This window comes from Nasonia vitripennis, assembly GCF_009193385.2.
Source record: "Nasonia vitripennis strain AsymCx chromosome 4 unlocalized genomic scaffold, Nvit_psr_1.1 chr4_random0005, whole genome shotgun sequence".
In the NCBI taxonomy this organism is placed as follows: domain Eukaryota; kingdom Metazoa; phylum Arthropoda; class Insecta; order Hymenoptera; family Pteromalidae; genus Nasonia; species Nasonia vitripennis.
In genome coordinates, this window is record NW_022279640.1 from 465,788 (window position 1) to 489,377 (window position 23,590).

At 37.0% G+C, this 23,590-nt stretch overlaps 1 protein-coding gene across 3 annotated transcripts in view; it reads left to right on the forward strand.

Moving 5' to 3' along the window:
• The window catches only part of LOC116738459 (proteasomal ubiquitin receptor ADRM1), a 153,966-nt gene that overhangs the window by 35,338 nt on the left and 95,038 nt on the right, over window positions 1-23,590 (forward strand). For all 3 annotated transcript variants that reach the window (XM_031928265.2, XM_031928262.2, XM_031928264.2), the window contains exon 2: window positions 21,917-22,033. In XM_031928265.2, coding sequence (XP_031784125.1) covers window positions 21,917-22,033 — 117 coding nt within the window. The remainder of the gene's footprint in view (window positions 1-21,916; window positions 22,034-23,590) is intronic.

The window sequence follows — 23,590 nt, forward strand, 5'->3', positions numbered from 1 at the left end:
CGGGCGTTGAATCCGAATCCGGGCTTATTACAACCCTATCAGGTCAGTTGAAGGTCAAATCATAAAGATTCATAAAAAGTAAAATCAAACCATGACATTTAGGTGTTTTTGGGGTCGCTTAATCCGAATCCAGGGTCATTATAGTCCCATAAGGTTATATTTATGGTCAGTTCAAGGTTAGTTCAAGGTCATGGACGTAAAGAGAGTGAAAAAAATAGTTATAAACTGAAACAATGCAAAAGGTAATGTAAACCATAAAGCAAAGAACAATATATATGCAAGTACAATCGTATCCTTTAAAACTATATCATAGTTTGCTGCTCCTTCATTTACTTTAAATTTGTTAGAAATATATGCAATTTAATAAAATACCCGTAAAAATATTAAGCCCATTACTTTTTTTTATGGTAACGAACTATTTTATTGTCAAATGATCTACGAATTGGATTACGCTTCCGCTTCTCCGATGTTGATGGTAGATCTCTTTTTAACGACCAACAGTAATCTGCTAACATATTTACGTCCCATCTTCCTTGGTATCTGCGCTCCATTTCCTTGATATCTTGGTGAAATCTCTCTCCCTGCTCTTCGCTGTTATCACCTAGGTTTTCTGGAAACTCATCAACATGCGAATATAAAAAGTGTAATTTTAGATTCATTAGGCAGTCTTCATTATCGGGTGTCTCTCTCAGTGTAAGTCCCAAGACGATTGATGTTGACTATCCTGGGTTTGTGTCAAGGTCTTATTTCCCAAAAGGTTTCCAAAGTCATGTTACAGTAATCTTCATCTCACTTGTATCACTTGTATTTCCTACTTGATACGAACGGATATGAATATGCTGTTTGTTTGCTCAGGGTACCTCCACGTGGTGACGGTGGGAAACGACCGATTCTTTTTTTCGATCGGCTGAACCCCTGGGTGAAGGCTTTAGAGCCGTCATGGCAGACAAACAGCAAAAAATTACGGTGCGGGGATTCGGAACCCCAGTATCGGCGGCTGGTCAGGGTGAGCAAGCGGGCCCGTAGGCGTCATCATCGAGCGACCGCAGCTCTATGTTAGTGGAAAACTTGGCTTTCGAAGAGTATAATACTACAAGAATTTATCACTTGAGGTCTGGTGACCAAGAATACCTTATAGCAAAACGGGATAGTTTTTGTTACATTTGTGGCAAGTATGAGACCCCAAAAAATAGAAGAAAAATCAATCTAAATATTAAAGAGCAGTACAAGAACATGTTTGACTTAGACATGAAAATTGACGAATTTGATTGGGTTCCTAAAATCATATGCGGAATATGTAGGAAAATGCTACAGAAAGGCAAAAATGGTAAAACTGAAGCAAAAATGAAAGTGCCTACGATATGGAAGGAACCTTTAAGGAAAGAAGACTGTTATTTTTGTAATACGAATTTGCATGGAGTTAATAGTAAAATCAAGTCGCACATTAATTACGCTAACGTTGAAAGTGTCACGAAACCTATATATGAATCGTCAATTGATAAAAGAGAAGATCCACTGGGTACGTACGTAAGTGGAAGTATGGATCTTGAGGAAAATTTAGAAAGACATGATAAAGATGAAATGATAGAAGAAGAAATGGAGGAAGGAGATGTTATTGCGGAAGAAGAAAATCGCCTCATGAAGACAACGAAGTTGCTAGTACAAGTGATACAAGTGACGAGGAATACATCCCCTATAATGCTAAGAAGGAGAAAGGTCCACTTACACAAGAAAAAGTGAATGATCTCATACGCGATTTGGGCCTACCAAAGGATGGGGCGGAGTACTTGGCTTCATGGCTAAAAGAAAATACTAATGAAGCTGGAAAAATTCAAATTTCTTACTACCGAGACAGAGATAAGAAATATCGTAATTATTTCGCTAAAGATGAAGAATTTTCCTTAGTTTACTGCAAAGATATAGTTGGGTTGATGAATTGCTTTAAACATGGATGTTACAACTCCAACGAGTGAAGATTGTTCATCGATTCGTCGACGAGAAGTTTAAAAGCCGTTCTGTTACACAATACAAATGTTTATGCAGCCATTCCCATAGGATATTCGGTAATACTGAATGAAGAGTACTGTAACATGAAAGTAATATTAGACCGAATAAAATACAATGATCATAAATGGCAAATATGTGGGGATCTTAAAATCATAACAATACTTCTGGGGCAACAATCGGGATTCACAAAATATCCTTGCTATTTATGTGAATGGGATAGTAGGGATAGAAAGAATCATTACATAAAGAGTGTCTGGCCCCTTAGAAAAAAGTTCGAACCGGGTTCTAAGAATATAAAAGAAAAGCCACTTGTTGATCCATCAAAAATTTTTATACCACCTCTGCACATTAAATTGGGACTTATGAAACAATGGGTAAAATCTTTAGACAAAGATGGTAGCTGCTTTAAGTATCTGCGAAATCAGTTTCCCAAATTAAGTGATGCTAAAGTAAATGAAGGAATTTTCGATGTCCCTCAGATTCGTAAGATGATATATGATGAAATTTTTGTTACGAAAATGAATCATACAGAGAGAGAAGCATGGTTATGTTTAGAGGACGTAATTACAAATTTTCTTGGAAATCATAAGAGCCCAAATTACGAACAAATAGTTTTAAATTTAGTAAATAGTTACAAAAATCAAGACTGCCTAATGAATCTAAAATTACACTTTTTATATTCGCATGTTCGTTACCATAAAAAAAAAAAGTAATGGGCTTAATATTTTTACGGGTATTTTATTAAATTGCATATACTTCTAACAAATTTAAAGTAAATGAAGGAGCAGCAAACTATGATATAGTTTTAAAGGATACGATTGTACTTGCATATATATTGTTCTTTGCTTTATGGTTTACATTACCTTTTGCATTGTTTCAGTTTATAACTATTTTTTTCACTCTCTTTACGTCCATGACCTTGAACTAACCTTGAACTGACCATAAATATAACCTTATGGGACTATAATGACCCTGGATTCGGATTAAGCGACCCCAAAAACACCTAAATGTCATGGTTTGATTTTACTTTTTATGAATCTTTATGATTTGACCTTCAACTGACCTGATAGGGTTGTAATAAGCCCGGATTCGGATTCAACGCCCGAAAAAATCCCAAGATACCATGGTTTTAGTGTATTTTTCATGTATTTCGATAATTTGACCTTCAACTGACCTTGAGAAAGTTCTGATGGGGTTAAACTGACCCCGGATTCGCATTCAGCGACCCCAAAAACCCCAAGATACAATGGTTTAGTCTTTTCTTAATGTATTTTGATAATTTGACCCCTATTTGACCTTGACTTAAGATCTGATGGGGGGACTTAAGATCTGAATGACCCTGGATTCGGATTCAGCGATCCCAAAAACATATAAGTACCGTGTTCAAGTTTTTGGGACTTACAATTTTTTTTTTATTGTGGGGCTGTGTAATTAACGAGACTTTTCTCGCAATAGCATTATTCCAGCTAAAAAACAGACTAAACTATTCCTGATAAATGTTGCATTACAGGATGATACTTATACTTGAATTTATTATTCAAGTACAGTATTTTATTGAATAGAAGTATATTAAATAAAATATATTTTGTTTGATTACTAAAATGTTATCTTAATTATTATTAATTGATTAATACATTTTATATTTTATTTTTAAAATAAGAATCTAATATATATTTTTTTTATGAAATCATATAAAATATTATCAACTGAATTTATAGTTGCTAATTTGTTCTGTATGTATTTAAATCCTGCAATGCCACATATATCAGGCAAGTTTAGCCTGTTTTTTTAGAAGAAATAATGCTTGGGCTATAAATGCAGTTGATTTTACTTTTTGAATTTTAAATGTTATCTGGTATATAAATATGAATAATTCAATTATTGTAATTAATATGATTTCATAAAGTGTTTCATTATTCATCTCGTTGTATCGTATCATTAATAAAATGGTTACTTTAGAATCAAAGAATTGTTGTAATCGAATTTAATTATTCATTTACATATTATTTATTTGTACTTCAAACCATAATGGCTTGTAATCACTGTAAATACTTTCAAAAATGTTAATATTTAAAGGAATATTACTAAAGCACAAATCAATTGTCGTATAGTAATCTGTTGTTACAGAGTCTTCTGATATTGTTAATTTTAAACCATGATTTGACATAATATTTATTATATTTTTTGTTTCACTGTCATGAATATTCCTAATATTAATATTAAAATCTCCTATAAAAATAATACCTGATGTATTTTGTTTTTTAATTTCTTTGAAAATATTTATTATATTCATTGTAAAATGAAAATATGGTTATTTGGGTGATTTATAAACAGTAATTATGCTATACCTATCGATGTTAATTCCCGTAAATGATAAATAACATTTATTTACAGAAATCGTTCTTTCGTAAAAACATTTTATGGATTCGTAGTTAATTTTTTTGTTAAAGTATGTTACTTTACCATATGGTTTCCTTATGGATACTATACAGTTTTGTCTAGAAATAATTTCAAAATCATCGATATCTATTACGTCTTTACTTAATGTCCATGTTTCAACAAGTGATATTATATCGCTATTAATGAAATTTCTATCATATCTTATATAATTAATATTTTTATTCAAACTTATTACATTTTGATAAATATAGGTTATAGTATTTAAATTTCTATGATTTTTTATAAAGTTTAATGAAAGTAATAAAGGACTTTCATGATTCAAACGATGCATTTCGCTTTCAATTTTATCAGGGTGTTTTTGTGGTGGCATATATTCTCCTTCTAGAAATAGTCCAGAAGCGCTTGTTACTCGACTAAATGCTACGTATAGCATTCTTTTGTCTTTGATATTATCAATATTTACAAATACAGTTTTATACGTGGATCCTTGCGATTTATGTATTGTCATTGCTTCTGCTGGTTGTAAAGGAATAGTACATTGTACAACAAGGGGCGAAAATGGGCTGTTCCAAGCGAGGATGATGTTTGTTCAAACATCATCCGAGTCTGGAAAAGCACATTCGCCCCTCGTTGTTCACCGTGCTTTTTATAACAAGTATATAAGGAAGACCATTTGGGTCGCCTATGAAGTGGATCGAGAATGGAGTTTTTCGAGTCGTCCACTACGATGGGCGTGTATCGGATGATGTTTTATCGCGAGTGTTTTAGCGAAAAAAAAAAAAGTTTTTGGAGGGTTTTGGGATTGTATACATCGCCATTCTCATGTTTGTGTATGCATATATCGTCGCTCCCTACGAAGAGTAGCACTGTTCAAATTTCCCGTCATAAATAGCACAACTCATTTCACGCACGCTAGACTAGCACAACTCAAAATTTCCCGCGAAGACTAGTACAATTCTCAACTTTCTAACAACTTGAACAACGAATTTCTATAAAATTTTCCGTTTTTTGCGAAACTGTCCCAAATAAACATTTTTAAATATTCACAATTTACAACTTTTTACCGAATTTAAAATTGTTTTCACAAATACGATAATTTTTTACAAACTTTTTTTTAACTTATTCACTTTTTTTAGAAAACTTCTAAAATTTCCAAAACCTTTTTAAACTTTGAGGTTTGTCTGTCTTTGCCTAAGATTTTCACGAACTTAACCAACAAAATAACGCAATAAAAACGTAAAATACTTATATTTTAGGTAATATAAAGTCGCGAGTTGTGCTATTCTTGACCGCATTTCTGAACTGTGCTACTCTTCGCGGCAAATCGTGAGTTGTGCTAGTTTTCGTTTGAAAATTTGAACTGTGCTGGTCTTCGTACGGAGCGACAATATATGAATGTGTGTGCGTGCGTGCGTCTGTGTATGTATGTGTGGGTGTGTACGTATCACATACACACGCACATATATAGGATCGCAGGTGCATCCGATTGCAACATTGCACAACCGAGCGCCGAAAATCAGAGCGAGTGCTCTGACCTCTGTGTCAGCACTCCTCGTGCGCGTGAAAGACGACTGCAAGGCCTACGCGTCGATTTTTTGTGGCGAATGCTGATTGGACTACCGCGATCTTTCTCATCTCAATTTCATAATTACGTAAATCGATACCGAGGCTTTAAAAACCCCGGAGCCGATCCACGCAGCGCCTTTTTGCGTAGTGACTTACTCACAACTGATTCTGAATATATATATATATATATATATATATATATATATATATATATATATATATTAGGGGGGTATAAATAATTCATTACCTATTTTGTTATTCAGATGAATGTCAAATTAATCGTATTGGGGTGGGCGAGCGGAGCGAGCAGGGGGAACTATATATATATAATATAGGTTCCCCCTGCTCGCTCCGCTCGCCCACCCCAATACGATTAATTTGACATTCATCTGAATAACAAAATAGGTAATGAATTATTTATACATCTATTTTTTCCACACCACCCATGAGGTAAATAAAAAGGCGCATTTTTTCTCTGTTTACAATAATGTTATGTTTATATATATATATATATATATATATATATATATATATATATATATATATATAATAGAAGATGATTTTGGTTGATTATAAATTAATATATTTGAAGGCCCAAAGTTATATCCGCCTCATAGATGATGTCTAGGTGTCAGGGTAACTTATAGATGTTAAGTTATTGAGAAAAGATGTAAATGGCTTTACGGCACACATGTACATTAAGCACTTGAATATAATAGTCGATTTGTCTTTTAATTTAACATCTGTTTGTTTATTTTTCCTTGCTTATGTTTCTCGAAAAAATGATTTTAACTGCAAAAAGTGAGCTTTTCTTATTATTCTGTCTTTCATTTTTTTCCTATTCCTCTTCCCTCTTTCCTTAAACCATTTTAGCTTCTTGTCCCTCTGCTACTTTTCTATGAATTTCTACTTTGAACGGTAGGTGGTCTGATTCTATCTTTTCCCTGACTGTCAGTTTATTTACTACGCTCTTTTTCCCTTTCTAACAACAGATCAAGCACTGGGTGATACTCACTGCCTGCAAATGTTTGCTTTCCTTCCTACTCTTCCTCTCTACTTCTATTTCTTATACTCGAAGATAATTCTTTGCATATATTCAGCAGTTTTCTTCCCTCCTTTTACGAAAATAATGTGCAGAGATCTATGCACAAATCTCTGCACATTATTTTCGTAAGGTTCCGCATTCACTAATTTATCGCTTGTGTTTCTACTCCAGTTACTGCGTCAGGTAGAAAAAACGACTTTTTTCAGTTGTTGGTGTTTTTCTCAGGATCTGCCCCATGAAATGTCTTTAAATTAAAGTGAATTATTGGGAGTTTAATCTTGGTTTGCGCGCTCGGTTCGCGCGCTTGAAGGTTAACAAAGATGGCGGCCAGAAAGTCTCCGAAATACACAGGGCTCTTATGGAGCTTCATTAAAAAATTTAGAATTTTAAACTTTTACACGATAAAAAATCTTGTCAGTGACCTTACACACTCCGTGTGAATAGAATGAGGCTACACCGTCGTCAAGAAACATGATAGAACGCCAGAACGTGATAAATTGGAAAGGACGTATTCTTCAATTTTGATAACCTTATTCCTCTGACTACGAGTGAATTTCACTGTCCAGCCTAAACCGCAAATTTGTTGACCCATCAGGTCTTCACTGCGACCACAAAGATACTTGTAAAAATCGTTGAAACAGTCAGTGAATTGTAGCCACTCATCGTAGGTGAAAACGATTCCATTAAAGTCATCCCTCAATAGACGCACGACAGGTTTATAGTATTCTTCTCGAAGTTGTTATATTCCAGCCCAAAGATAATTTCCGTTGCGTAAGATTTGTCCAAAATGTACAGGGAGCTTAGCAATTGAAGTCAGCTTTGTTCCAGGCTCGCCATGTTACAGTTATTGTGGCGTTCCCGTCACCTTCAAACGATTAACTGACTCGCTGCCCGCGATCTCTTAAAATATTCTCGCCAATGGTGGGAATTTATGATTGTGGTACAGGAAACAACACTAGGTGTATGACACTTATCGGGTGTCAGCTAAATGAACGCCGATTCACAAACATCCGGTGAATGAAAATAAAAACGTTTTATCTCACAGTAATTTCACACTATTATAATGACATCTTAGAATTGCAGCTTTGTAAGCACCTGACAATGCATCCATCGCTTCCCATGAAATTCTTGTCGGCGCTTTTTCTCTACTCACAGCCTACATACCGTCTGACTACATCATCATTTTTTCGCATATTGTTAGTGAAATTCTCGAGAAATTTATTGAAACCCAGACGATTGCTCATATAACGCAAAAACGTGATACAATATTGACCGCACACGTCGAAAGACTCGTTCTGCAGTCGAATGTTATTTCAACGAAATTGTTTACAATTTTTTCGCAATCGATTTATATGATCGGGTATAAATGGGGGAGGCCAAAACTATCAAAATAAAAAGCGTTGCAAGATTCGTCAACATATATGGTGACCCAATGTATACCCTATTTCGTATGATCATCCTCTTCCTCTATTATATTAAAATGTGTCTGGTAATCTCCGGCTATAAGTATACTTCATCCCCAAAACTACGCCTCCTTAAGGGTCGGGATAGACCTGAAGTTGACCAGAAGTAGCCTGGAAGTGACCAAAAATAACCGGCGATGAACTGGAAATATACAGAAAATAAACAGGAAGTGACTAGAATAATGTATATTGGCTGAAGTACTCCTAAGGGGTAAATCGGAAATTAATCAATAAATAATTGATACAAATTTTGAAACGTTTGAAAAGTATTATTCATAAGCTATAAATAATGTTGAAGCCTTTCTGATACATAAATATATACATATATACATATTTTATTGTTAAAATATCAAAATATTTAAAATTATGTACAATTCTAATTGTATTTAATACTAAAAATCACACCAATAGAAATCATTTCCAAAAATGTACATTTAAATAAATATTGAACGCAGTATACAGTTAAACACACTTCAACGTTGATATGACATACATGTATCATACATTCTAATTAAATTTTCTTGCATTTTACAAATATCAAATTGAACATTGCACGGGCAAATATTAAATACAATAGCGACTGCAAATGCTATAGCAAAAACACCACAATCATAATAATTAGTCTGATACTGCGTTTGTTCAAAAGACATGCGTAAATTATCTTTATTTGGAAACAGCCTATCAATAAAAATTGTATGATCATCATCAAGATATTGAACTTTGAAATTTTGTATTTTAACATGGGAAGCCTATACCGAGTCCGAATTTTGAGGACGTTTAGTTGAATTGCGAAGCGAGTTTTCTTAGAGTATTTTTAAAAAACTAGCTTATGGTGTGAAATAGCAATACAAATCATGGAGAAAAAGTTGAATAGGGCAAACGAGGCTTTTTTTGAAGATGCAACAATTCAAAGTTTTCATCCCATGCTATCAGTATATCTATATAGGTGCGCAGTGTTCCTCTCTCTTACAAGTTTTAAGAGTATTTTATGCTCTAAACAATTTGTATCACCATTCTAATGTTTGATACTATAAATTGTAAGGTTTTGACATTAGATAACACTGTATAATATCTTAAAAAAGGAATTTTCTAATATAAACCCCAATTGAGCACTAATGCGGCCGGTGAACTACCTTAATACTATCAAACATTCTGATTACATTGTTTTTGTACCACAAACAAATCCAGTGTATGTTTGTACTTAAACCAGAAAAAAGTATTCCAATATATTCTTTATGTCTATCAATAGGTTGAATATTAGACAATCTCTGAAAATTAACAGCAGATTGCATATCAAAAATCGAGTAAAATTTTAAAATATTGTTGAATTCAAGTATATAGTTATCATTTAATTAACTTTTAGAATTAAAATTATTTCCAATTTCTTTTAAAATAAGTACATCTATAGTATCATAAATTGTCGTACAACAGCAAATAATCTATTTTTCATTTTCATTTTCATCAAGTATTTCAGCACTTATTAATTGGTGTAAGTGATTTGCAGCATAATATTCTTTACCTCTTTTTTAAACAAATGTCATATCGACAATGACGAAGTGACGTAGAAAACCATAAAATTTAAATACATAGCAAAATCACGCCAGTGATAAATAACTATATGCATATGATAATATAAGAATTTCACGATGCTTACTAGATAATAATGAGACATCATATTGTTCTATCTGTTTACTAAAATTTTAGCGTCTTTATTTTCATGATTATCAGTGATTGAATAATCAATTTAACTTGGCGGCAAAAAATTAAAAAAAACGCATGAAAGGCAAACATTTTGTAACTGAAATTAGACAATCAGAAAATGTCAAATTGAAATATTAGGAAATATAAAATAACAAGAGTTTAGAGTATTTTTGTTTTAAATTTAGAATTTAAAATTTATTTGTTTGACCGTCATAATTTTTTTAATATTTCCAGTTTCAAAATTTTACCTTCCACTATAAATCAATGCATAATTTTCGTGTTTCAAATCTTTATTATTTAAAATTTTTACTTCCCCCCTGTTAGGAATTAACATGAGGAAAATTAGTACACTACGATACGTGTGATTTAAATGGTTCTGTTTCCTCGCTACGCTCGGGTGCTAACTGCGCCGTGTAAAACTAAACCATTTAAGTCAAGAGTATCGTATAAAATTTTATAGCACAGACTGATAAAATACGTAAGTCCCGCCTATTCGTGACTTAACAGCGGATTTTAGCCACACTGTGCTATAAAAGATCTTAACAAAACTTGAATTTTAACACCATTATAATATATATATATATATTTTTTTTTTAACCGAGCGACGTTAGGAGTGAGGTGAATCGTGCTAGTCCGTATTAAGAATGAACGCTGTTGGTTTCGTCCACACTTTCGGTATCTGATCGGCTGGGAAAACACCGACAGTGTGCGACCGTATTTTCGACGGTTTTTTCAGTATTTGAAGACAAATTACAAATTTTGCTAATAGCAGTGTTCAAATTTTTACACATCGATAGACAGGATTTAGCTTGTAAGAATTATTTAAAGCACAACGATAATTTGTGCAGTACGGTTTGACAGCGTGATGCATGCAGTACACATCGGACGATAATTTATCGAAAGATGGACAATCTTTACGGTACTCGATAATAAAAATATGCCGATGAGTCATGATTTTGGACAACTCTATCCATTTATCATAAGAAATCGACAATGACTTGGCGTGAAGCATCGATTTCCAAAATATTATCATACTCTGCATATATAATGCAATTGACCGTTTCTGTTAGAGCATCGGCGAAACGTACTTCTAATCCAACACTACCGTGTTTGATCAAGTTCCAATGACTGCAGTCATTATCAGATAAATCTGGACTCAAATCGAAGGCAAATAGGCAGTAACCATATGGATATGATTCGCGCGTTATTTGATTGCCCTCATTGAGAAAATGTATACCTATACCAGAGAATAGCGTGTGATACGCATCCACATATACATTTTTTGCTCTAAAGTCCGGTTGCAGTGGCTTTAGAGGCACCTGTACATCGTCAACGTACAAACATAAAAAAATTTATATTAAAATGTTTGAAATTGAAGGGGTTAAGCTGTCGATCGCCATTGAAAGCTTTGTTATTAATAAACCCTAGGATAATTTTCTTTGGTAGCTGACCCAATATAATATTGTCCAATGTTTCACCGTGTACACCGCTGTGCATAGTAATTGCTTTGACTTCTAAACGCGTCAAAGGATATTTAGCCGTAGTTTTTGAGAGTAATTGAGTGTGTGCTAGCAATACACCCGGACTGATTTTAAAACGTCTCGCTAAAAGATTGGCCTCTTCAATGTGTATAGTATAGTAACCCGATGGATCCATTAGACAGAAGTTATCACGAGATTTCACTAAGCACACTCTCACTTCAACTCTATTGATCAGCAGCTTCTCATGATAAAACACACCTGTACAAAGATGTCCAATCAGGTCCACAGGTTTATTTAGAGCAAGAAATTTTCGTCCCTTCACAAGGCTCTCGTTCTGATTTTCCGTGTCGTTCATTTTTTCTGCCGTATCGTTGCACCACAAAACAGTCGACAAGTAAGAAGATTTAGCGGCAGGTCCATAATTCAGCAATGTTTCTATGTATGCCCTGTAAGCATAGGTATTGGCAGGCGGTGACACAGGTTTCTCATTGAAAAAAACATCCACTTGATTGAACAGCGAGTGCATCAAATTATTGATTGGGTTTACTCGGTTTGATAAAAGTCTAAAAGCTGCTCGGTTTGCTTCAGGTACATCTTCTTCATCTATGCTGCATCTCAAACTTACACGAAGCATTGTATGAGCTAGATGGAGGTATCCATTACTATTCCCGGTGATCACAAATTTTATCGGTTAGTCATCGGTTAAAGATGATATCGGTTTATATTAATCCTAGTGCAAACCCTCGATTGTAGTTCGCGTAGGTGGAATGTCAAACAATAGTAGCTTAGACTTCAGACATTCGCACGAATAAGTGTGTAGGAACGCCATCTTTAACTGTCAAAAATATCTCTAGCTGTTCTGCTCTTTTTTTCGTCCCTTCCCAGGATTCTTCGTCTTATTACGAGTTGTCTGTCTCTTCTTTCTCGTCTTTCTCACGCCTCTCTTCTTCACACCATTTCTCGACTTGTGCTTTACACTACTATTAGTTTTTTTACGTTTTTTCTTAGCAATACCTTTCTTTCTTTTGCGACGCAGTGTGACGGGTCCGCTGAGCAGATGCAACTGAGCAGGATCCCCGTATCGTGTCATTTTATATCCTGAACCCTCCATCAACTTGTCCAATTTTTCCTCGGCTTTTCTCTTCAGAACTTTACCAGATTCTCTCACACGATTGCGAAAGGATTCCTTAACAGGTGTGTTGCGTGTCGTCACGTCAGACATGATATTAAAACCCGTACGCACAGCTTCTTTACCCACAGCTTTTGCTCCCGGGCGTACGCCGCGGAAAGAGATCATAAGCGCGACCGAGAAGGCCTATGCCGGTCAGTCGAACTGAGAGTCCGTAGCGTCGACCGCGTTGTAGGGAGGGGTTGGGTGAAATATAGAGGATTTATTAACGAGAAGAAAAAGATTACTTATTTTCTGTCCTTTCTCACGTGCTCCCAAACGTACGGCGACTGCGGCGAATCCGCCGCTTAAACAAAAACAATTCGGGCGCATTGAAGCACCAGGAGTTGCGCACCTGTGCTGGGACGTACAGCGTCGCAGCTGATTCGTCTCCAGTTCCGTGGGAGGAATTCTTTTCAGCGAAATTTTTCTCTTTTCTTTCTCGGGTGGTACATGTTGAAATGTTAATGGGATCTATATCTCTGTGGGCGCGACCAGCCATGAACCTTGTAATTTGATCTGTTGTGGCAACTGTGTAATATAATGCGTTGCAGTATTTCTCGCAAAATAATTCATCCTGCTGTTGCTAGGCAGAATAATGTAAATCTGATCTTTCATATTTGCGAAGCTTGATTAGTCTTGACCCAGAAATCGAACTTTCCTGGATAACCTTTTCAGCTGACAAAATACTCATTCATAGAATATTTTCGAATATTTCTCAAACTTAGGAATATTTTGGTATCTCAAAAGACTTATAAATTTAGCTTGCCAAAACTGATAACGCAACTAACGCGTATCAGTCGAGGACTTAAAATAAATTCAAATATCTACTATACTTATGTAATCGTGATCTAGAGTCAATGACGCAAAAGTTAAGCGTATTGTCTTACAAATATACTGTAAAATCGGAGCAAAGGCATAAAATTCTCTATTACAAAGAATATATGCAATTCTATATATATTTATTTTGGTTATTGAAACGAATTAACAAAACTTTTATCATTGTAATATCCTTCTATTACCTGATATCCCGGACCTCTCTTATTATAACAATATATTATAACATAGAATCAAATTTCTATTTATGATCTATTGTCATAATTACGACGCAGATCAGTAAATGATTACTGCTCTTCTCTCAAAACTAAAATCATATACGCGCACAAGACCGAGTAAAGTCGTGACCGTTGCAACCGGTTGTTGTTAAATGTAGGAATACAAAAAATGACGATAACTCAGCTAAAAAATCAATATTGTATATTTAGATTTTATAATGCGATAACTAAGTCAAACAATTATTGTTATATATAATTAAGCCATCTATGTGTATACTCAGAATTGATGATGGCAATTACTTAGTCAAAAAATGACTATAATGTATAAGAATTTTTTTTATTTTTTATTTTTTTATTGAAATATTTAAAGATCGATTATAATATATATTTTTATAATTGTTGTATTACAGAGTATGAATAAATCTAATATAATTTATTATGTGAAAAATTAAACTAATTTGAAAAGATTTCCGAATATACTATGTTTTTTGTATATGTTTTCGTATTAGTGTTCGGTTTTCTTCGTTTCTTTTTATCTTTTAATAAATCCTCATTATGTTCGCAAATAGACTCCTTACATAGAAGTAACTTTAAGTTATTTCTCGATGTCGTTCTTGACAAAGCAACATATAGTTGACCATGACTAAATACTGCACTGAAAAAAAACAGCTGTTTCTGCTGTGGAACAAGGCTTTTAGCGAGTGCCATCACCGTAGCGACTGTTTAGTAAAAACAGCGAGAGGCCACTGGTAGTTTTAGCAGGTCTCGGCAAGCTGCCTCTATCTGGAGGATATGTAGGTTATGTATCTCTTTTTAAAACATAAAACATTTCGAGAAATTAATTTTTTTTTAATGAGTAATATGATTGATTAAATTAGAATTATAAGTTATGATCATTATAAAAGAGTAAAATACCTTGAATAACAACCATTAACTTATTACCATCCCATTATCGCATGCAGAGTGACTATCAGCAAATAAGTTACATGAACATTTTCAACTTTGTTACATATCAGTCCCATAGTGGTCATTACTTATAATTTCATCATATCCACATCTACATCTACTCTTCTACTCTGCATAATATCAATTTGCTTAAATTTCTATCTAAATGGTCATTTCCAGTTTAATTTATTCAAATTCCTCCAATTCTAATTGAAATTTTTTAATTTGTCACATGAGTCCTAATCTAAGAATATTCCTACCGTTTTATTTTTTTTTCTTAGTGCATCAATATTGCAATATTTTGATGTAAAGATGAAATATCACACTTTCCGGATTTTTCAGGGAATTTTTCTGGACTTCTTGGAATTTTGGTCTACCTGGAATTTTAACGCTGATAATATACTTATGATTATAAACGAGGTTTCTTGGTGGTTAAACTTAGTGTAATTTTAAAGGTAGCACCATATATCATTTACCATAACTATAATGAGTTAACTTCAGGATCATCTTCACATCTGTGGACATCATTTACATAAAAAGATAATTTTCTTTCAGTACATTTGTATACTTAGTGCGTTGTATCATAGACCATGTCTCACCATCTGGGAGGTGATTTTGATACCTAGACATCATCTACCGAAAGTAAAAATTTTTTTGGTATATTTGTTGCATACTTAGTGCGTTGTATCATGGACCATGGCTCGCCATCCGGAAAGTGATTTAGACATCTCGACATTGTCTGTTGTAGTTAAACATTTATTTTGGTGCATTTGTTGTATACTTATAGTGCATTGTATTATAGACTCTGTTTCGCTATTCGCTATAATAATAAGTGTAGAATGGTTATGTATCAGTAAAAAATCTGTAACATAAATTAGGAGCCAATTTTACCCAATTTTCATTGTTTAAAATACACGAAGACAATTTTTTATTGTTTAACAACCTAAAAAACTAGACAAGTAAAAATTTTACCAGTGATTTTCGTCTTAGGTATAAAATATACCATTTTTATCAAGACTAAATATATTTAATAATGAAAAACAATAAATGGTATTTCAAAAAAAGGAAATATATTAAAAATAAAAAAAATATATATACACTTATATTTAATCAACACTAAACCATAATATTTCAATAATAAATATTATTATTAGTATAATAACATACGCAATTTACCCTGCCGGCTGCCATGCAACCACGCGCCCTCCGAAACATGGCTTATATTACCAAATTAATATACTTTTTCATTGAATATTTTTTAACTTATTAATTTAAAATTATCTTATTATTATATTCAACTTAAATTGAAAACTTCAATGTTATTAACTTAAATTTTTATATTCGTTCCGCTTCGCGAACAGACGCTCCGCGTGTGCTGATTATTGTGAGACGATTGCAAAGTCATCCGAGCTAGGACGATTCGTTCGGAACCATCTTTGCGAGGCCAGGACGGCCGTACCGGTCACGGTGTTATCTACAAATACCGTTCTTATCGGCCTCTCTCTCTCTCTCTCTCTCTCTCTCTCTCTCTCTCTCTCTCTCTCTCTCTCTCTCTCTCTCTCTCTCTCTCTCTCTCTCTCTCTCTCTCTCTCTCTCTCTCTCTCTCTCTCTCTCTCTCTCTCTCTCTCTCTCTCTCTCTCTCTCTCCTCTCTCTCTCTCTCTCTCTCTTCTTCTCTCTCTCTCTCTCTCTCTCTCTCTCTCTCTCTCTCTCTCTCTCTGGTGAGTCGCTTTGACAGCTTTTCATTCTGCTCCTACTTTCGCACTGCTTTTCTGCCGCTTCTTGCCTACGGGCCCTCTTTTGTTGTAGATTGTTGCACGCTCTTTTTTGCAACCTTTACGACGACATATAAATCGCTGAAGGTTGCAATTTATTTTCTACATCTTTTCTGCACAAACTTTCTGCACGGCTTCTAACCTCCAAATCTACTCGGCTTGGTTTCCCGCTCGCACGGCGTCTCTCCGCTCCTAATCAACATCGAGGAGACATCTACCGCATCGAGGGAGAACTTCTAAGGCGTCTGCACAATGTTTGAGGTCGGTACTTTCTCGCTCTTTACACTAACGCTCCATCTAGCCGTAAGAGTTATAACACCGACTCTATCACTCCATCGATAACTTAACATCACACCACGAATTTCTGCTCTACCGACTGCCAGTAAGTTATCGACGAAAATGAGTGAGAACGGCGAAAAGAGCGGGGAAGTGCCTTTTCGGCTATGCGGCAGCTGTAAACAGCCTATTCAGCACAAGGAGCCGAAAAGGTGTGCTTTTTGCAAGCTCCATTACCATGTCAAATGTCTGAACACCATCAACATCAAGACAGTCGTGGTAAATGATAGGCAGTTTATAGCCTGTCCTCCCTGTGCGGACGCCAAGGGTGCCAAAGCGGGACTCAGGTCAACATCAGCGGCGGGGGTGACTGCGACAACAGCGGCTAACAAGACCACCCCAAAACAACCGGGGACGAAGAAGACGAGATCGGCACCACCATCAGCCAATACTTCACGAAGTACATCACCAGCTCGCTCATCACCAACCATCGAAGCTGCATTGAAGGACATTCGTGAAGCTCTCGATGACATCCGCAATGCTCATGCGGAAGCCATCCAGACACAAAACATCGTGTCGGAGAGGATGTCGAGAATTGAGCAACGTCTTAGCCCGCTGGAGCAGCGTTAAAGGCCCTCGATGAGCTGCCTGCATTCAAGACTCGCATAATTAATGCTGAGTCCACCATCACCGAGTTGCAGGCACAAGTCCAAGATCTCTCTTCGAGGAGCCCAGCACTGCAGCAAGACAACAACAACAACAGCAACAACAGCAGCAGCGCTGCGGAAATTAGCAGCCTCCGCAATGAGCTGGCTGAGGTCAAACGACGGCAGGAGCAGACCTCAAATAGTGTTGTTGTCATCACGGGCTTGCACTACACCCGTGAGACATCGCTGCATCTTCTCGCGTTTGCAGTCATAAACGCACTTGACCCAACGGTCCTGCGGAGAGATGTTGCATCCGTCAGGGTCATGGGTAGGCTCGATGCATCCCGGAACACCGCCAGGAGTGATGGCAGACTGCCACCACTGGCCGTCACCCTCTCGTCGAGTGCACTAGCACGAGCAATCGTCGTTGCCAAAGCTCGTAAACGCAAGCTCCACACCAACGAGCTGGACGCAACCGTGATGGAGGAGGCCAAAGCTCTGCGCCCTGTCCACCAAGGGCTCATAAACATTAATGAGCTACTCCCCACCGACGTCCACAAGCTGCGTTCACGGGCTAGGCTGGGAGCCAAGAGGAGGCAGGGCTGCCGAACGTTCGTCAGGGACGGGAGATTGTTCATGCACTGCAACGATGACAACGAGCGTGCCACCGTCATCACCACCGCGCCGAGCTGGATGATTTTTTAGCTCGGATCCCGCTCGTCGTAAACATCACTCCACAATGAAGCTGCCACACATACATTTCATCCCATCACGTCCGCCATCAAGCTCATCCGCCGTGTCTTCATCAGGTTCTAAGGTATCTCTGTCTGAAAGTCTAAGGGTCTGTCATTTTAATGCGAACTCTCTCACGGGTCACATTGAGATGATCAGGCTCTTTTTATCCACTCGCTCTTTATTCCACGTAATAGCTGTTACTGAGACCTGGCTAAGCGAGAAGGTGACATCCAGCCCTTCACTGGATGATTACCTGCTCTACAGACGAGACAGAAACAGAAACGGTGGAGGTGTGGCCCTCTATATACACAAATCTCTGACGGTTAGTGTTATTTCATCATCCGACGGTGAATGGTCCGGCAAGCCAGGCAAGCCTGAATACCTCTTTTGTGAGATATCGGCCAAGGGAGTTTCTCCCATCTTCGTGGGGTTTGTGTATCGTCCACCTCATGCTCCTTTTTTCCAAGGCTCTAACTTTATTAACGAACTAACAACTCACATGCACAACTACTCCACGAAGGTTATAATGGGGGACTTTAACTCTGACCAACTATCCTCATCTGAAGATACCAATTTCATCAGGGCCTTCATTGATGAGAACTCTCTTTCGTCCGTTCCCTATGGTGCCACGCACCATAAACAGGGTTCTGACACCTGGCTTGATCTGTGCCTAATCGACGAGCAGGATCGCCTGCAGTCATACTGGAAGACAGACGCACCTTTCATCAACGGACACGACCTTATCACGGCCACTCTCGACGTACAGATTCCACGCTACGTACCAAATACATACTCATACAGAAACTTTAAAGGAATCAGCGCTGAGAAGCTAAGAGACTTTCTTAGCGAATGTGACTGGTCATCTCTCAGCACTTCATCACTTGACGACTGCATATCTTTACTTAACGCTAACCTCACTAACGCCATCAACCACCTCGCTCCATTGCGGACTGTGACACCAGGACGACAACGTCACCCGTGGTACACTGCGGCTCTTCGTGGCCTTGTATCCGAGAGCAATAGACTTTACAGGCGTTTCAGGGACTCCAGGCTCGAATCAGATCGACGCGTTTACAGATTAGCTAGAGACTATGCTCACAAACAAGTCGAGGAGGCCAGGCTGAATTATTATTATTCACGCCTGTCCATCTTGACCGATATTGCTGAGATCTGGAAAGAGCTGGAGAAACTTGGAATTTCTGCCACCAAGGCCCCCTTACCATCTAGATTTACCACAGATGAACTCAACACGCATTTCAGCGCAATCTCAAATGATCCGCTGGCTCCTGCTGTTGAGGATTATCTTGTTACCCTGGAAAGTCTTGATCTCCCGGAACATTTCGAATTCAAACCTATAACGGAATCGGACGTGTTGGCTGCGGTGTCGCACTTTGACACTCAGGCCAGGGGGAGCGACGGCATCCCACAGGTTGTCATCTCAAAAGCATTGCCGGTTCTTGCTCCCTCACTAAGTCATATTTTCAAACTGTTCCTTAGCGAACCCTGCTTCCCATCTGCCTGGAAATTGTCACTTGTGCGCGCACTCAACAAAATCAGTTCACCAACAGCCCTGACTGATTACCGTCCGATTTCACTTCTATGCTTTCTTTCCAAGGCTCTGGAGTGGCTAGTGCACAGGCAAGTCTCAGAATACCTTGAATCAAGGCTCTTACTAGATAACCTTCAAACAGGCTTCCGCACTGGTCACAGCACTCAGTCTGGCCTAATTAAGCTAACTGATGATGCCAGAGCTGGGATAAACAAAAAGAAAGTAACACTACTCCTTCTCTTTGACTTTAGCAAGGCGTTTGACACTATGTGTCACGTCAGGCTCCTGAGAAAGCTATCCACCTTCGGCTTCTCAAAGCAAGTCATCCGCTGGTTTGCCTCCTACCTCTCTGGTAGAGAGCAGGCCGTCGTTGGTGACAATAACGAACGTTCTTCTCCTCGGCGTCTCAACATCGGCGTCCCGCAGGGGTCCGTTCTGGGTCCCCTGCTGTCTGCATTGTACATCAATGACATCGGTTTCTGCCTTGATACCGCTGTTTCCCATCTCATCTACGCGGATGACTTGCAAATTTACAGTCAATGCCACCTCGAAGAGCTCGATTCTTTATCAAACAAGATGAGTGCCAATGCTGAGAGGATTACTGGTTGGGCTGCACAGAATAAGCTAAAACTTAATGTTGCTAAAAATAAAGCAATTTTCCTGGGCTCTCCCTACTACATAAACACATTACCCTCAACAGCTAACACTTTCATTAACATAGGGGGTGCCCAGGTCAGCTTTGAATCTTCCGTGCGTAATCTGGGATTGGTGCTCGACTCTAAGCTTACGTGGAGGGAGCATATTACACAAGTGTGTAAGCGTGCTCACACGCTAATGTACAGACTTTACTTTTTCAGGAAAAGCACCAATCTCAGGTTGCGCAAGCACTTAGTGCAGGCCCTCCTGTTTCCTCTTATAGACTATTGTTCTCTCGTATACTGTGACCTGACGCAGGAACTCGACCTAAAACTTCAGAGGCTCGTGAATACAGGAATTCGGTACATCTATGGTGTAAGAAGAGATGAGCACATCTCCCCATACAGGCGGGAGTTGCAGTGGCTAACCACTGCCGGACGCAGGAAGTATTTCACTGCTTGTTTCCTAAGAAAAATGTTTAACACAGCCGTACCATCATACGTACTGGCATACTTTGACTTCCGCGTGACACTTCGGCCTGTTAGGGGGGAGGTGATACCTCTGGATATTCCGACATTCGCGACGGAGACGCTGAGGAACTCGTTTCATATCAGCGCCTCATACCTATGGAACATCCTACCATCTCACATTCGTAACACTACATCTGTCTCAGGTTTCAAGAGACTAGCTAAAGAGCACTTTCTCGAGCTTGAAAATACAAACACTTGAATCTCTTGTACACATTCACGCAAACGCGCACACTCACACACTCTCGCTTAACCCATCTTCACATTATCATACTATCACAATACATATTTTTGCTGTACTACTACTCCTGCTGTATACAATTTATCGTACAACATATTGTACGCCAAATAAATCTAATAAATCTAAAAATCTAAAAAATCTCTCTCTCTCTCTCACTAGCTTACTTCCGGTCTCTGATTATGCCGTTCGTCTGGGCCTTAAACTCCCGTGTGTGTGCCCGTGTATTGCATACTTTGGCTGAGTACAATATACTCTTTTTCTACTATCTAAATCATGTGTTTAGCGTCGATTATTTCCGATTATTTCCCATTCGCTTCATGATACACGTGCGTAAAACCTGCAGCTAGCTATTTTACGACCTTGGCCGGTCCACTACGTGCCTCGAAACAACAGGAGGGAACGAGACCTTGTCTCGATTATTGCGAGGTGATCAGTAGTTGCATCGCACGCAGCTAACGTCTGCGCGACTACTATCAAAACATCACCCCGTTATAAAGGCAAAAACAAATAAAAGATTTAAATTCTTACTATAAAAAACATTAAGTATAAGATAAAATAATAATTCATAATTGCGAAAATTTTATCCTATAAAATGTTTATTTCTGTATCGTAATAATGTACATAATAATAATAATAATAATGTATATAATCATTTTATTTATTTCAATAAATCATATATTTTTTGTGTTTATATTTTTTAGGATTTAATTATATTTCCTGAGGATTGCGAATTCAAGCATGTAACACAGTGCAAAACTGGAAGAGTATACCTATTAAAATTTAAATCATCAAGTAGAAAATTTTTTTTTTGGTTACAGGTAAGAGAAATATTTGATTGATTTATTAATATAGACGCAAAGTTAATAATAATCATGTTTAAATAAACATAGTAACAGGTAATTCAATGCCAGAATTTTATTGCATTCATTTTAATTCAAATTTCCCATCAATATGCTATTTTTTCGAGATGAATTTTGCTGTATGTCTTCTGAAAAGTTAAAAGTTTGAACCCTTATTGTTGACATAATTTATGAGGTTCTCTGCCATGAGTAAATTTTTATAGATAAGTGAAATATTAATGAAAATAATTTGCTGTATCAAATCATTCCAGACTATGACAAACTGTGAAAAATTGTGCCAAACTGAGCCAGACTACGCAACGTTATGCTGAACGTATGCGAGTTCAGACGATTGTCACCAAATGGTCATTGTCTGGTATAGTTTAACATAGTGTGGCATTGTCCGTGGTAGATCCATAGCACATTTTGACAAGATGTGTTTAGAAGACCAGTATGGCATTATTTGACACAGCGTGTGATATAATGAAGGTACATTGTGTAATGGTGTGTCATAATTGGGCATAATGTGGCACACAGTATTGACGCCATTTCAGCCACGCTTGGCTAAATCAATTAAAAGAATAACACATTTTTCCCTAAAAAAATTACAATTGTTACTAACTCTTTTGCGGTATGATAAGCTGTACTAAATTATGCTGTGTTATGCCAGAGTGTGCCCATTCATATCGGGATATTATTCTATAAAAAAATTTTTTAAAAATACAGAGGAGAGATCATATATATATATATATATATATATATATATATATATATATATCATTTTGTTTTTGTAGTATGTACAGTAACTATATTGTAACAGGGTAGAGATCGTTCCTTAGAACATCACAAAAGGAACGCCGGGGCCAGGATTTAATCTGGTGCTCACAAGATCTCTAGGTGCGCGTGTCGCTGAGCCAACGCTGCCCTATGTCGTCACTATCTATTCTGTCTTAATTTCCGGCGTGGCGAGGGACGTTCTACCTCGTTATAATATGTTGTTGTGACTGAGCCCGAACGTTGCACGATTTGAACGCCAAGAATCGTGCATAGCGACCCCTAGCAAGGAGACCCTGTTGAAAATGCGCACGTATTTTAGGATGTATTATTACACTCGCTTTTTAGATTCCATTTTAGAACATGGGGTAATACATGTTTTTGTACATGATAAAGTACATGAAAATGAAAATTTGCTGGGCTTCGAAATCATTAACAATCAAATCTCAATAGAAAAATAAATTGTTGCGTACTTCGATTACGTATTTAGTATTTTATTTTTTAATTAAAAAAATATTAAAAATTCTAATAATGTTATTAATTGTAATCTTATTTTTATATTATACACATATATTGTCTGTTAATAATAAAATAAAGAAAAAAAAATGTACTTATCTTTTTTTTCTAATTTTACAGGGTGGTCACCCGCAGCCACTTACGAAACTCGGCTAGCGCTGCTTAACTTTCGTAATACGTCATCTGCTGACTCTCTCCCTCTCTCTCTTTTTAGCTGACATGTGTCAGCAATCAGGCTGCTACTTC